We start from the raw sequence: 15,995 nt of genomic DNA on the forward strand, positions 1-15,995 counted from the left end.
CATTACATATATGGGCGCAGGCATATTAGGAATATGAATTCTTTTTCTTCGGTGAAACAGAATTGAAAAAATAGAATCCAGTGTGATTTTGGTGCCTTCTGGTCGAGACCATGCTGTCTGAATAATAACTACAACTAAACACAAGAACGAAGTAGTGATTTCAGTGGGTAGCTTCTGAAAGGGGTTTAGGCACTATGTCTACAGAGCTATTAAGAAGAGGTACACTAGCTACAATACGAACGGTCTATTTAGAAGGCGAATGCATGAATAGCAACACAACCACAGCAACGAAATATATGCTGTACATATCATGCTTGTATCTTACAATTTCGGCAGGCATACATGACAGCGTTTAGAAAATCCTACATCCAAAAAAATTGCTTCATACACAAGAACGATCACGTAATATTTGACTGTGTACTGATAAAACCTCAGACAGAAAGTTAGCAGCGTTAATATAAGCGTTTTATGCACGTGGTCAAGCTTATTGCAGTCATCCTAAGTGCATGCCTGAGATGTTAAAGCTGAAAACCAGCAAGCAGAGCAGAACGCTGGCCTCCATATAAGAGGTGCGGCCAACCGATGAGAAAGCCGAAAGACAGAAATGAAGAAATATTGAGCGCAAGTAACTGCCTTCACAAATTTTTAGCACTACTTTTGCCTGAAGCGAATATCTAAGTAAGAAAATTGGCTTGGCGAGAAAGGTGTTTTTATTTACTGAAGAACTGAATTTGTAGAGAACTGCACTGTTTCCGCGTGTCATAGCATATGCAAGCAAATATGGCACGTAATGTCATTTTCGCGGTGCTATAGAATGCCATACAGTTTCGCTACGATTACGCTGACTGCGCGCATCTTTGTCTATTTAGTGCCTGTTGCGAGATCGCCTTTCACAAAAATCGAAATTCAACAATAAAAAGGTCATTTCATAAACCCAAAAATGCAGTTTGGTTTTTTGTGTGGCCAAATCAAGTATATAACCCACCAAACCAATTAAATATACAGTACTAAATTGCGTCCTGGAGTTTTCAAACGAATAACGTGTTCTTTAACAACACTTCGAAATGGTGACAGCGTGGTGTGATTGTACTGTGTCTGCAAGACTGATTGAGTGCTCGGCATAACGTCCGTTAACATACAACAATGCGCTACCCATGTTTTACTCACAAGCTTCTCAGCAGGGATAACTAACACGTTCTCAAAAAGTTATAGACACTGCAATAAGAATCGATAGCCATAATTGTCAAGGAAGATATAAAGAACACCCAAAAAATGAGATTTGCAATGCTCAAAAAATGCGCAAACATATTTTGTCTGCCTTGCAAGCATCAGCTGATTCAGCTCGTTTCGCCGCAGCTAGTCACCAATGTGAGCTAATAATTATACATTTTCCCAAACTGAAGTAAGTATTCGATGTCTTCCATGCACAGCTGATAAAATAGTATGCAAAATACATAAAATGCTACTATTATTCAGACTAAAACTTTCATGAGGCAAAGAAGGGCATACAGGATTCGTTGAAAGTATATCTTCACTATATTTTTCGAAATAATATTTTAACGTATTCTAGTCCCTTGAATATCTTTCACAAGTAATCCTCACCGTTACAGTGAAGGCAGGGGTCCATAGCCCCCATTAATCAGCTCGCAGTAATATCCGGTCGGAGAGCCTATTGTTTGGGCAAAAATTCATTAAGACATGCCATTCATATGAACTTGCGCAACTGAAGGACGCTATAGAAAACATTCTTCATTACATTATTTTAATCACCAGACAACTGCAGACTCCAACACACTATTGCGCATGCGGTTTTGCGAAAGCTTTACTTAACGACCGCTTGTCAAACTGGTATTTAAAAACGCTTATCCTCCTAAAGGTAAAAAAAAAAAAAAGCATGTCCTCAGAAAATTACAGTTCCTTCATTTGCAGGATACAGTTGTTCATTGTACCCCCCCCCCCCCCCCCCCCGCCACATCTGATAGTCTACCGGTCTTGAATATGTAGAAGTGCGCGACGCCCATTGCGCTACAGAGTAGTGTACTTTGGACTTTCCTATTATTAAAAATTCACTGCGAATAATGCATACCGCGACCAAGAACTACGCTCGCCCTGATGACAGTTCGATCGCCGTTTGCTTCTACTGCTTCTATATGCTTTATGTTCAACGAGGAACACACGCAAATTCAGGGAAAATGCCAACGTTACTAAATCGAATTGTGTTCCTCAAGTAGGTTGTAGCACCGGCGTCATTCCGCTCACACATTTTCATGACAATAAGCACTTTCGCAAAAATAAAAAAAGGACTATGATGTCACAAAAGCACTTCTTCAAGGTAAGAATTGCTTTTTGTTGTGGACTAAACATGAATAGATCGGGCTGCTCTGCTAAAGCCGCTGTCAGTTCAGGTTTTAATTCGTGGTTTACAATATATTGTCATCACAATGCCTCATTCTCGCTGATTACCATTACTGTATAACGGTGTTGTGCTCGCCAACAATAAAAAAGGACCTTAGAGATAATTTTCGACACGGCTAACAGGTTTCCCCAGTACTCATCTATATACTAGTTTTTTTTTGTTTTTTTTTCATTCAACGGTAATAGAAGATTTCGGTTGGCCGTCTATTCTCATATATGTTTATGTGGCGGTTGTATGAAAATGTTCTCAATGAAATCACATAAGTTAATCTGCGTGCCCTAAATATAGACATGATGTTTTTATCTTCAGGGTTATCTCTTCTGTCCTTGATTGAACGTGACGCAGCAACCACCGCCTGTCATTACTGTCGAAAGACGCACGTTAAGAAGAACGCACACATTCTCCAAGAGATGTAATTTTGCGATGATCAGTGTCTAAGAAAAGCAAAGAAAAAGGTATGGCTAATCCTTTGACAAGTGTCGGCCGACGATGTCTTTTACTTGCGGCTCACCGAAATTATACTCGTCGTTGACCTCATTAGGTTCATCGAAAAATACGCCGACAGTTGACATGTTCGCCGTTCATCGAAAAATACGCCGACAGTTGACATGTTCGCCGTGAATTCTGTGCAACTTTTTGGTTTTCGGCTTTGCTTCACACGTAGGAGACTTTATTGTTATGTTTCTTCAACGCGCCGAAGACGTCGAAATTTGAAATATCCGCTTCCTGACTTCTCCTCGAAAGGTTTGCAAATAAAAAGCCATCATTACCTCCTCGCTCCCCGCACCGCGTCACATGTTTTGCTTAGAAAGTTAGCTTAGTCGTAGCAAAATACAGTGCAGAGCCAAAGTTAAAATATGCAAAATCGAGAAGTTCTCATACCACAAGAACCCACGCGAAGGAACGAAAGAACCTGCAATCGAACGCCTAATTCAAAAATCAGTATAATTTTATTCGGCGCCAATTTTGGCCTCAAGCAATCATAGGCGTGGGTATAACCATGCATTAGCAGTTGCTACCATGCTACATCACTTGCAGCGTCTTTAGTGCGTTGATGGACGTCAACACAAATATAAACGCAGTGCTTTATATACAACTGTTGTGCTCCAAAGATTGGCACAATTTGGAAAGCAGATTCTGAGACAACGCACGAATTTTTCTTCGTGCAAAGCCCATTCTGATGCGAGGTTAGACAATAGAATTTCTGCTTTTTTATCATGATTCGCATGAAACTCTTTCAACCCCTGTCAGAGCATGTACCGCCAGGAAGACGATAGTAACAAGATTGCCAACTGCATATAAACAATGCAAAACCCATAATCACGAAACAGACTTTTCGCTTACGCTTGCCAGTCGATCAAAACGAGCGAAGAGGTCGTTGAGAACCTTGACCAGTTCTTGTGCCGAGCACCTGGATGCCAGGGCTGTGAACCCTTGAATGTCGGCGAAGAGGATGCTGTTTCAAGAAGGAAAAGACAGAAAAAGTGATGAAAATGAGCAGGAATATATTTTCTTTTTTATTTGATACGTATTCCAAATCGGTGCATGAATAAATCAATAATGCATGTAATGTATCGTGAGATTCTCCTGGGTCTCTTGCATTTGCCTGCGTTCAAGACAGCGGGTGTTGGGAGGGCGAGAGTAGCAGTTTCTTGACAATAAAAAAAGATTGATGTATTCCGTTCCTTTGAACGCAAAAGCCTGATCAGCCTCATCTCACGTTGTGGTAAACTTGTATTCAAGCTATTGGTTATTTTGGGCTATATTATCAGTCTATTATGCTATGCTCTCGTATGCCGCGCAGATTTCCGTTCCGCTATCGCGTATTTTCCACGGATGGCGCTAGAATGAATCGCCAGTAGACGGCTCTTGAGATGAGTAGAGTACTCAAGCTTTTTTAAAGGCACCACCTGGGGCTCTTGAATATGCACTGACATCGCACGGCACACAGGCACGTAGCTTTACGCAGCACCGAAAAGTGGTCGCCGAGGCATTCCGCATCCTTGAGCACAGTAGTCGAGCGCCCTAACCACTGCGCCACCCCTGCGTGGGTGAATATAATTATTCGTAATTCGAGCGATTCGAGGGCAAAATTTATTTATGCATTTCTCAGTAGATGCGAATGTTCATAAGACTTCAGCTAAACATTTTTTAGGAGGAGGAGCGGAGTTACCACTACGTATTTTGTGTCTAATCTATAGCTATGTGGCAAGAAAGGATTTCAAAAAATATGAGCGTGGCAAGCGCAATGGTTGCTTATCGAAGCAAACGCATTCCTTTCAAACCTCGGCCGCCTAGCCCGGAGGGCGTGAATTTGCACGCCCATGCTTGCACAGCTGCAGTCGACAGTAGAGGAGCCGAGCAGTCGAGGTGTGATGTTAGCACAAGGTTTTTTATCCTTCGTTTGGTTTGCTGAAACGCGCTTTAAGTTTAGGTTGCGTGTTTGGCCTGAAGCGTTTTCTTCCTGCCTCCAGTGGTTGAAAGAAATAAATGGCCAGCAATGAATCTTTCTGCTTGTTTTGAAAGACTAGCTAAACAATGCGCAATGTTGTGCGTTTGTGTATCATGTGCGTGTGCGTGTGTGTGTGTGTGTGTGTGTGTGTGTGTGTGTGTGTGTGTGTGTGTGTGTGTGTGTGTGTGTGTGTGTGTGTGTGTGTGTGTGTGTGTGTGTGTGTGTGTGTGTGTGTGTGTGTGTGTGTGTGTGTGTGTGTGTGTGTGTGTGTGTGTGTGTGTGTGTGTGTGTGTGTGTGTGTGTGTGTGTGTGTGTGTGTGTGTGTGTGTGTGTGTGTGTGTGTGTGTGTGTGTGTGTGTGTGTGTGTGTGTGTGTGTGTGTGTGTGTGTGTGTGTGTGTGTGTGTGTGTGTGTGTGTGTGTGTGTGTGTGTGTGTGTGTGTGTGTGTGTGTGTGTGTGTGTGTGTGTGTGTGTGTGTGTGTGTGTGTGTGTGTGTGTGTGTGTGTGTGTGTGTGTGTGTGTGTGTGTGTGTGTGTGTGTGTGTGTGTGTGTGTGTGTGTGTGTGTGTGTGTGTGTGTGTGTGTGTGTGTGTGTGTGTGTGTGTGTGTGTGTGTGTGTGTGTGTGTGTGTGTGTGTGTGTGTGTGTGTGTGTGTGTGTGTGTGTGTGTGTGTGTGTGTGTGTGTGTGTGTGTGTGTGTGTGTGTGTGTGTGTGTGTGTGTGTGTGTGTGTGTGTGTGTGTGTGTGTGTGTGTGTGTGTGTGTGTGTGTGTGTGTGTGTGTGTGTGTGTGTGTGTGTGTGTGTGTGTGTGTGTGTGTGTGTGTGTGTGTGTGTGTGTGTGTGTGTGTGTGTGTGTGTGTGTGTGTGTGTGTGTGTGTGTGTGTGTGTGTGTGTGTGTGTGTGTGTGTGTGTGTGTGTGTGTGTGTGTGTGTGTGTGTGTGTGTGTGTGTGTGTGTGTGTGTGTGTGTGTGTGTGTGTGTGTGTGTGTGTGTGTGTGTGTGTGTGTGTGTGTGTGTGTGTGTGCGCGTGCGCGTGCGCGTGCGTGTGCGGGCGCGTGCGGTTGTGTCTTTCCGCCTGCTGGTCTACAGCGCCTCAATAAGAAACCATAAAGTTTGCGGTGTCATTTTAATTTTATCGTATTAGAAAGCCGACGACCAGAAATATTGATCGATGGTGCAAAAGACAAAAAAACACAGCTCTAAGGAAATCGCTGAACAACCCTAGGATTGAGAGATGCGAAGGGTAGCCATTGATTACACAAAAGTAGACTAGACCATAGGTCGTAGCGGAAAAGGTAAAAAAAATCTTTCTCTCGCTACAAAAATAACTACCAAAGTGCTCAAGTTAGACAGATTCTCACTAGAGTTTGCAGTGCATGACGCTTGCAGAATCACCCACTTAAGTCTACACTTGCGCGGAATCGAGAAGTGTCTCGTTTTCACTGCTACCACCCTTCAATTCGCTCTTTTTTTTTTTTTTTTCAGGTATACGTCTTCCGCAATGCCAGCGGTAATAGCCTGGCACTCTTATCTCCAACTCCCAAAGCGGGGAAAGTTTTCTAGGGTTATTGCCCATCTGAAACAGCGCACGAAGCATACATCTGCGATAGCTGGAATTCCTAGACGACCACAAGCAGTGATCAGCTAAATGCCTCTAACTTCAGCTCGCGCCTGCCTCCAGCCCTCGTTACAGGCACGATGTGGAGTTTATGCATGCAATGCTATGTGGCCATTTCCGCATCAGGCAGACATGCCGTACGCCGCTAGCGGGTAATAGATGTAGCCCCGTGAACCTGGGCACAGGGGCTCGGGGGAATGCGAAGGCATATAGATGATCGCCTCCGATCGGGTCTGCCCGCTTGAGCATGCTGGAGGCAGGAGTGCCTCACGGTTTCGAAATGCAATGTAGGCGTGTGCCGTTTGGTCGTTCAGGAAATGCGATAACTTCGTAAGTGCAATTTCGCGTCTAATATTCGATCAGGAAATTGAACATAAATAAAGAAACATGGCCTTCGTGCATAAGCAAAAAATTGTCATGCACACCCCCGTTTTCAGTGAGTTACAAATTGTTGCCTTCGAGCAACACATAAGAATGTGGGGGATCCACAGTGTTTTATTACTCCTTCTTGCGCTATTATACGTTTCACGTCTTCTAGTACGGCTCCATTTTCTTTTTCGTTTTCGTAATTAGGTGGTGCCCTCCCCGTCTGTTTCTATCTTTAATTTCATAGCAATAGCAAGTACGTCAAGGTTGAGCTCAGAAGTGCTGCTTTCATAACACAGTGTGACATATCATTACCATTGTTTTGTTATGTTTATATTTTGCAATTATTAAAGTCGACCTAGCAAGTGCGGGGGCAAATTTCGCTAGAGGTATAAAGGCTGAAAAAAAAAAAACATCTTTCTAAATGCTACCAACTGCAGTAAACGATTGTTTTACTTCCCAAGGAAGCTCGGGAAGGGAATTCGCAGCATGGTCAAAATTTTTCCGCCCTTCACTTCCGCACAATTCCCGATGTACTATCAGAGGCAACCTAAGACGCGAAAAGGAAAACTTTACCACCTAAACAACGGCGCAGAAAATATTAGCTGCTGAGCAAGAAGCACACAAAGGGCTTATTAACAGTTTGAAACCGCACACATCGCAACATCAGTGTGGAAATAGAAGTCCTAATAGTCAGTTTAGTTCAGTCGTTCAGTCGTGTCCGACTCTTCGTGACCCTGTAGACCATATCACGCCACGCGTTCCGGTCTCTCACTATTTTCCTAACATCGCATAATTTCATCTGCAGCGCCTCTAGGATGCCATCTCGAGGATGCCCTAATAGTAGCCACAATAAGTATTTCCTCTGTTCAAAGTCTATTCGCATCTTGTTTCACGCTCTCTATGCTTTGTTAAATAGTACCTAGCTTCAATAACAGCGATCAAGCTGCTCGACTGACACATATGTTGTACTTTAAATACTTCAAATTTACGTAATTGAACGCAGCGGTGTTACTGTATAAATTAAAGGAAGAACTTAGCCTTGAAGAGGTGTTTTACCAATGCTGTGAATACGTGTGTAAAACAGTCCTCATAGCACCTTTTTAAGATGTTCGCATAGCTTCGTAATAGAAAGCAAAGCGCAAAAACAACATGAAGTTTTTTTTTGTTTTTTTTTGTGCAAGACAGCGTCTGGCTCATCGAACTGTTTCCTTTTTTTTTTTTTTTTATCGCAGATAGCACCTTTCAGCTAAGTCAAATGCATATATGAAAATAGATGTTCGCTATTCCAAAACTAAAAGGATGTTAAAAGGCATTTGGAGAAAAATGAATCCGCAACTGAAGAAAAAGTTACCTTGAGCCGATCGATTAGCATAGCTGATCTGCATTAGCAGTTTTGCTACGAATTTGTATGCTGCATTCTTTGTTTTATGATTTTCGTCTAGCACTCACCGTACCAACCCGCCACTTTTATTTATTCTCACTTAGAAAAGCAGCCGTAAAGTGATGGCACATTTCGCTAGAAGAGTGCCCCAGCTTTATGCATTAGTAATCGTAACGTGTGCTGAATCATGAATAGTGTAAACCTGCTGGGCACCTGCACGATTACAAACTCGATGCTTGGAAAGACAAATTTGCTTTCACGGAAGCCTTTGGCATAGATCGGCAAGCTGATCTCGTCGTATCTTAGTTATTTCCCAGCCTTGTAATTATATTACTTTTAAATATGGCTTTGAGCTACTTTGAGCGCGCCATAACCACAATCCCTGCGTTGCTTGTTTATAACGCCCTAAAGGGCCGGCCAATGAAACATGAAACAACCACGCTGGAATCTTAGGCTCTTCTTATTTCCTTCTGGGGCATCTCCTTCTAATTCTGACAATATTTAGCTTCAATATATTTGTTTGTACAAGTCCATCCTGCTCTAATATTCGAAACAAATGCACAGCCAACTTCGTAACCCTCCACGGAGATTTTCAGTTTAAGAGAATAGAAACGGATGGCTTTCTCGTTGTGCTACAGCACCATGCAATTGCAAAATGATACGCTTTGCGTGCTGGACAGGTGAGCATAGTACGTATAGCGCACTATCAAGAACCACGGTGCAACATTCCTCGCACATTGACTGCATTTTTCGAAACATAAATGCGTGGAAATATGCGAAAGGCTGTGGTGCGCGCAGATAAGTGGTGTGCAGCCTAAGGTATCTGCTACGAAAGCATGTTGCCCTATCGCACACAGTTATTTCCTCCAGATCTGAATGTGAGTTCATCGTTAATAGTTTTTTCGGACTTGAGATATCTTGCAACCTTTTGCATCCTGAGCTTTTCATCTAGAATTGAACATTATATTTACTAATAGCCAAACAAAGAGTAAGATCTACGGCCGATTAAAGAAGACGTTGCTGGTAAGAGTTGCGTGGTTCAGCTTCAGTTCTGTCTTGTCGAATTAACAATTCGTTAATGGCTACATCTGGATTACCCGCACCACCTACTACATATGCCCCAGATGCTGCATGCGGTAAAGCGTGTCCGTTAACTGCGGCCAATTTTCGCACATCAGCATTCGGTTTAAATATAGTGAACATTGGTAACACTTCGACATTCTAGGCCTTCTAGCCTAGTAGAAGCCTAGTAGCCCTGGTGGCCATATTCCTACATTCTCCGAATATACAGCAGACGTCAGTTTGCCCTTTGACCTTTTTGAGTATCGACCGAATATAGGGCTTTTACCAGTGGGTTGTTAACTAATAACGAAGCAGAGATGAGCACACTGCAACTACTGTGTTCAAACACTGTGCAATATCGGAAACTTGTTGCTCCACGTTGCATGATTTCAAGCCCCTTTTCGGGAATCGTCTTGTTCATCTCCTCTGACAAAAAAAAAAAAAAAAAAGAAAAAAAAAACAGAATGGGTAGTATTAATTTTGAATTTGTTGCTGTCTTTGTTGCGAAGAGGTCAACGTTGTTATCTTGAGGGTGGGTTACCTCGACAATCATGATGGAAAATAGCGCGAAGATATTTCAATCATTTTGTTTTCCATCACGAATGTTAACCAACTCGCCCAACTTTCGGCATTACTTAACTCGACAAACCGTGTGTTTGTCGAGCAAGCTTGCAACGTGTACTGAGCAAACCCACATCATAGCGCAGCCTATGCGCGTCCGAACATGCTGTACCAGGGTAAGTCTAGTTTCTTATCATGGCTCGATAGCTTGTCCTATGCAGAATATTACCGTATACGGCCACCATTAAAAAAAAAAAAGAAGTGTGTGCAAGCTCGTGCGAAGCGCTTCGTAGTGATAATCACAATATTCTGCAGTAAATGATGCTGAGTTGTCCGTCAGTTTCTTGGAGTTATTTCCTTTTAGCTTTACATCCTCGTTGCATAATATAATTTATTTCTTCATATACAAAGCTTTCCAGGGAATGTATCAAATTTTTATAGACAAGATTGCTCTGGCCCATTGAAACCGAAAACTGCTTAAGTTGCTCGACTTGGTCTGCAGCGCTTTCATGCGCCAAAATTACAAGTATTACCTAATATTATTTGCCTAGGTTTTTATTTATTGGTGTACAACTACACTTAATCAGGTCAAAGTCATTCAGCCAAAGCAAGGTAAAATCTAGAGTTGCAGCCCGAGTAGTAAGCGTACGCTCTAAAATACGGTTTGCTTAGGTTTATTTACTAGCGTTCAAAGAGGACTTTCACGAGAGGAGCAGTCAACCTATATTTATCTTTGCGTGGATACCCAAAGTCATGTTTGGGTGAAGGTTTCTGAGTTAGGCGGATGTTTTTCCGAGATCTCCGTGGTACTCTAAGTTGCACCGCTGTCACAAGAAAATGAATACTACGAGCTTACGCATTTAAGAGTGGTTAAGTGGTTAAAGGTACTTTAAGCAAAACGGTAGTTTCTTGTCAGCATATCATTCAGCTGTCATTCAAAGTGATTAACAACTTAGCTGTTGCTATTTTGTGTCTGAAGGCAATAAGTAAAAAGTTAACCAATTGAATACAATTTAGAGAACGAAAACACTCTGCAAACCAGACCATGCGACCCTCAACAGCTATAAGTTCGTTTCGCCGGGCGAGGCTCATCATCTTTAGTTTGTTTGTATCTCATCGTTATCGCCGCCGAGTATATACACAAAACACAGCACAAACCAGAGCAGCAATTTTTCGCGTATTATCTCTGATAGTTTTCATGTGTACGTCCGACTGTTCTTACGGGCACGAGTAACAAAAGTAGTTATCGAAAATAATTTTTTCAAAGAATGAAAACATTGCGCAACCGTCCGCTTTAGCCTTGCACTTGACAATACGGCTATGCAGCCGCGCGGTTTTTATTTGATATTCTGCGTAATTTTCTGATTTGCGCTCTCCATAGTGGTGTGTTGCCACTTCTGACAATCTCTATGTGCCCTTGTCCCAACCGCTCTCCTGCGCATAAGTCTTTCAAATACCTGCAAACGTCTGCCTGCATAAATCTTGTTTTCCAATTATGCTACGAAGGATTGTTCAAGCCTTGTTTATCCACCTATGTCTCTTTCGAGCAACGAAGATTTGGCATATGCCACAGAGCATATGCCAAGCCGACGGAATTGAACAATATCTCTATCACGTACACGCTGTTACGTTCAGCACGAGCTCAACTCTTTCTTTTATTGGGGTGCAACCACAAAAAAACGCAATATTGTTTGCTCTATGAAGGCTCAGCCCGTGGCACTGAGCCTTTCATATATAAGCTTATATAAGAGCTAATTTCCTGAAATGTCAACAGCTAAAATATCCAGTGCGAAAGTATGGCGACAGATTTTTCCATTTACATATTAGTAGGGGAGAGCTAAGCCGATAAACGAGCTTGAGCATGTCAGAACGTCGATGCGTTCGAAAAAAGCGTACGTACTACAATAACGCCGCAGCCTTACCTCACGTTGTCGTAGCAGTGAATGTAGATCTTATGAAACTGGGAGGTGAAAAATTTGCGGTGGTCCTCTTCGTTCGATATATCCTTGATGATCTCTTGGGCCACAAAGCGGGGTAGAAGTGACAGCAGCAGGCTCTCCTGCGACCCAGGTACCGAAGCAACGAAGGAAACACAATGAAGGAGGGCACAACAGAGAAGAGGTTCTTTTATAAGTCGCTTTATATAAGACATATTGCATCCCTTTCACTATCCGTAAACAAAGCGGCATAATATGGATTCATGAATAGCAGCATTATAGTCTGCTGACAGCAGTCTAAACTTCGTAGCAGCCGGGAAGCTCTGACCGGATCTTATCCGAAAGGCAATAGTGCATAATCAGGCAGCCAGCCTTATGTGTGAACACTTTCAAGTCTCTTTCACATAAATTATTGAGATTTATAAATTAATATTTGGGCTCGGTTGGCGTAAATGCGTCTTCGTGAAACACAAATAACCTTATTTCCGCCTAACAAAGGGACGCATCTATTTTCAAATGCAACATCTTTCCCCGCGGGATTTCATTTCTTTCCCTTAGCCGACGTGCATGGCTTCATGCCCTGAGTTCACCAATGCGAAGGACACTAAGTCATCTCAAGAAATTTGCAGAGCGTGATGCTAAAGGCATGAATCAAATTGTAACTTAGTGTGAAAGTATTTTCTTCCTTCGAAAACGTCGTCCTTTTACTGTCATTAGTCAGCAGCCATATGACTGTTCAGCACGCACGTACCTGACAAGTCCCCACAATTACGCCGGCAATGCGCGTTGCAGTTAAACATCGAGTTCCATGTAACTGCAACTTCCAGTGTAATGCAACAACACTCGCCTGATTGAGCATACCGTGCGCTCCTGGCTGGCAGCAACCGATATTCTTGCATAATTGAACTTTCACGCGCACAGATTGAGACAAGCACGCGACGCCTGAAAGCAGCGTGCCGCGAGGCCATTAAATGTACCGGCCAGCGAAAGCCGATGCGCTCGCTCGTGCGCGCCGCGGAGGGGTCCAATTATGCGTAAGCGAAGGAGACTCCAAAGAGCCAGAGCGTAGCCTGGAGCCTGGAACCTCGCTGCCTGCAAACACTGAGCACGCCCCGTCGTTGCCGCGGCAGGCTAAGTGCTTTCCAAGAATGCTAATTTCGGTACTTCAGTGTTAGCGGCGAGTACGGGCCCTGGCGACCAGCGCGAGCACTCGGCGCTACAGTTAGTGCTAAAGCATGATGGTAAACTAAGCAGAAAGCTTTTCTAGCTTCTCGCTCTCCTCAGAGCAATAAAGCTGAAATGGAGCTGCACGATACCACGACAGTAGCATCGAGATCCCTGCGAGACCACAATAACAGCGTCGAAACCCCTGAGCGACAGCCAAGCGGTATCGGAAATCCCACCATACCGTGATAAGAGCAACCTAATTGCTATCATTATTTATTGACTTTTTTTATTTATTTATTCACATATTGCCAGCATTAGTCTCAGGATTTAGGCAGGACGAAGCGTTCAATTAATACATCGAACCGTACTAAATCATCATCATAAAAAAAAAAAAAACGATATTACACCACAAGAGCAACGAAACTCCTGTCATACCGTTGCATCGCCATTTAAACTACCGGAACTCGAATGAGACCGCGATAACCGCTTTGGAGCTCTCATGAGATCGCCGGATACGAAGCGCCCTTTGAACCAAGCCACTACAAATTACAAACTCCTGTTAGCGCCTACTTCCCCTTCGAGCCATATATAATGATCTGGGACCATTCCATGAGTTCTCATTTTTTGCTCAGCGCCTCATGGGTGCCTGGGCAACTTTCGATTATGACTTTTTATCACGACGCTGTTTACTATAAAAAAGTATCCTGTGTTTACTGAAAAACAGAACCGGGTTAAGTGGAGAAATATGGGAGAGGCCTTCGCCCTGCAGTGGGTATAATCAGGCTGATGATGATGATGATGATGATGTTTACTGAAAACACGCCTGAAAACACGGTGAGCCCATGGAGCCGGTGTAAGCCGAAGAATGCCCACTCGTTAAGCACAGTAGAAGATCTGCGGCATGGTTAACGATTCGTGCGAGATATGCAGAGTAATCAAGCTAGCACTTACCCTGAAAATTTAGACCTAGACATCAAAACAGATGCAACAAAGTGAACGCCTCTTGGGCGTTTCGAAGCGGTGCGCATATTGGGCAGTAATTTCCTCCTTATAATGGCTAATTACCTTCACTATAGGCTTAAAAGTTTATATACGGGAACAATTTGTGGGTTTCGAACCAAGCAGTTTACAACGGTAATCGAACATTCACAATGCATATTTGCATAGACCCTAGAATCGGAATAGGAACTAATACTGAAGTATTGTAGATGAGCGGCGTGACTTTGCAATAAATGTTGTAGCGCATTTATAACAATGAGACGTGTGGATGCTTGCTCGAATTTAATAGACATATCTCAAACTTTCTGTAGCGTTAGAAATTCTAAAGTTGCGGAAGGCGAAAACGTTTGTTGAGCTTATAACTTCGGGATTCTCACTAAAAGGTGTAATTCCATCTCGAATAATATTGTTACGTGGTCGCATGACAAGCGATGGAAACACGGCGACACAACAGAAACAGAACGACGTGATGACATGACGATGAAAAATGTTTTAATGGCCAGCGGGCCTGGCGCGAGCGCTCCGCCCCGCGCCACTGCCCGCTTCGTCATCTTCGTACCATTACCCGGGGCCACCGAGCGATTGTCCCGATCGATTGCTAGAAGTCCAATGCATGAAGCGACGATGAACACAGACACACGATTAGGACATAAAACGCTGGACACCACAATGAATGGGAAGATGCGATGAATGCTTGCCCCGGAGCATCAGGTCCAACCTTCATCATGGACACGCCGAACGGCTTGGGCGGGGGTGCTGTCTTCGTTGTAGTGGTCGCGAGGTCGCTTCGTCGTGGGGTCGGTCGGGTCGGTTTTGGGCTCTTCCTGGTCGTCATGTATTGTGGTCAGGGCTGGGGTCGGGGCTGGGGAGAGCGGCTGGTCGGGTCTGTCACAAAGGGCTGAGGTAAAGCTGGGCGGCGATCTCCACGGGCTCTCGGCCGATGGACACGCAGTACGGTTGGCTTCGACGGGGCACAGCGAGGATGGGGATGAGCCGCACCTCCAACCAAATGCTACGTGGTGGCATGACAAGCGATGGAAACACGGCGACACAACAGAAACAGAACGACGTAATGACATGACGATGAAAAACGCTTTAATGGCCAGCGGGCCTGGCGCGAGCGCTCCGCCCCGCGCCACTGCTCGCTTCGTCATCTTAGTAGCAATATTACAAAGCGTAAAAAACAAATATTAATACCCATACGCGTAGCATGTTTACCTTCGACGAATATTGGTTTTCGTAAATTAAGTGCTTCAGGTAAGAAATCAAAATTTCACACGGAACCTTTGTGGCACACGTCGTGTACCCCAACGCTCTAGCCAGCGAGATCAACCAGGATAATTGAACAAACTCCGAGAATACGAGCCCCGTCCGCTGGCAGAATAACGTACGATTAGGGCACCACAAACAAGAAAACGCCACCACACATCTCATACTTTTGCGATACATGCGACAGTGTCACCCTCTCGTTCTCGGGCGTAACATTCACGATGGGGCATAGATACCGCTATCACGACGCAATAGATGAATAAGAAAGTTCAATACAGATATTTTTATGATAAACTTCAATGAATTTACAAACACTGCGCGGCTATTATAAAAACTAACTTTAAACTGTGAAATTCTTATTCTGCAATATCTGCAGCTGCCGTAGACGTGCACAAGAATACTGGAATCGTAAACGTGTATAGCACAGGCTTTCGTTGACGCAGTCGTAATAAAAAAAATGAACAATGTCTCAATTGATGTTCAACACTTAAGCACACCTCAGAAAAATTACCTTTAATGTGGCCAGCTGTGCAAAGGATTATTTAAGCATTTTCTGTGGACACCGCGGTTGCTCCATAATCAAATTTTCATATTTGTCAATTCAAAATGTACTGTTAGCACAAGTACATGAATTTGATTATCCCAAGTGAAATTAGTGCTGCTGACGTAAGCTCTACAATCGTAATTTTGTTTGTTGGTCGAAATCCCTTCGTTACGTGCGCGTATATTTTTTCGTAATGTGCCGTTTGCATGAAAGCCCAATGCACG

General features: G+C 43.7%; 1 protein-coding gene across 1 annotated transcript in view; it reads right to left on the bottom strand.

Moving 5' to 3' along the window:
• The window catches only part of LOC146190534 (adenylate cyclase type 8-like), a 322,358-nt gene that overhangs the window by 55,257 nt on the left and 251,106 nt on the right, over positions 1-15,995 (bottom strand). Inside the window, exons 6-7 of the mRNA XM_084600933.1 lie at positions 11,778-11,914; positions 3,761-3,872 (exon numbers count right to left, since the gene is read on the bottom strand). Of these exons, the coding sequence (XP_084457059.1) occupies positions 3,761-3,872; positions 11,778-11,914 (249 nt within the window). The remainder of the gene's footprint in view (positions 1-3,760; positions 3,873-11,777; positions 11,915-15,995) is intronic.

Source organism: Amblyomma maculatum, chromosome 4 (genome assembly GCF_055883805.1).
Source record: "Amblyomma maculatum isolate TAMU_Amacu chromosome 4, ASM5588380v1, whole genome shotgun sequence".
NCBI classification, from domain to species: domain Eukaryota; kingdom Metazoa; phylum Arthropoda; class Arachnida; order Ixodida; family Ixodidae; genus Amblyomma; species Amblyomma maculatum.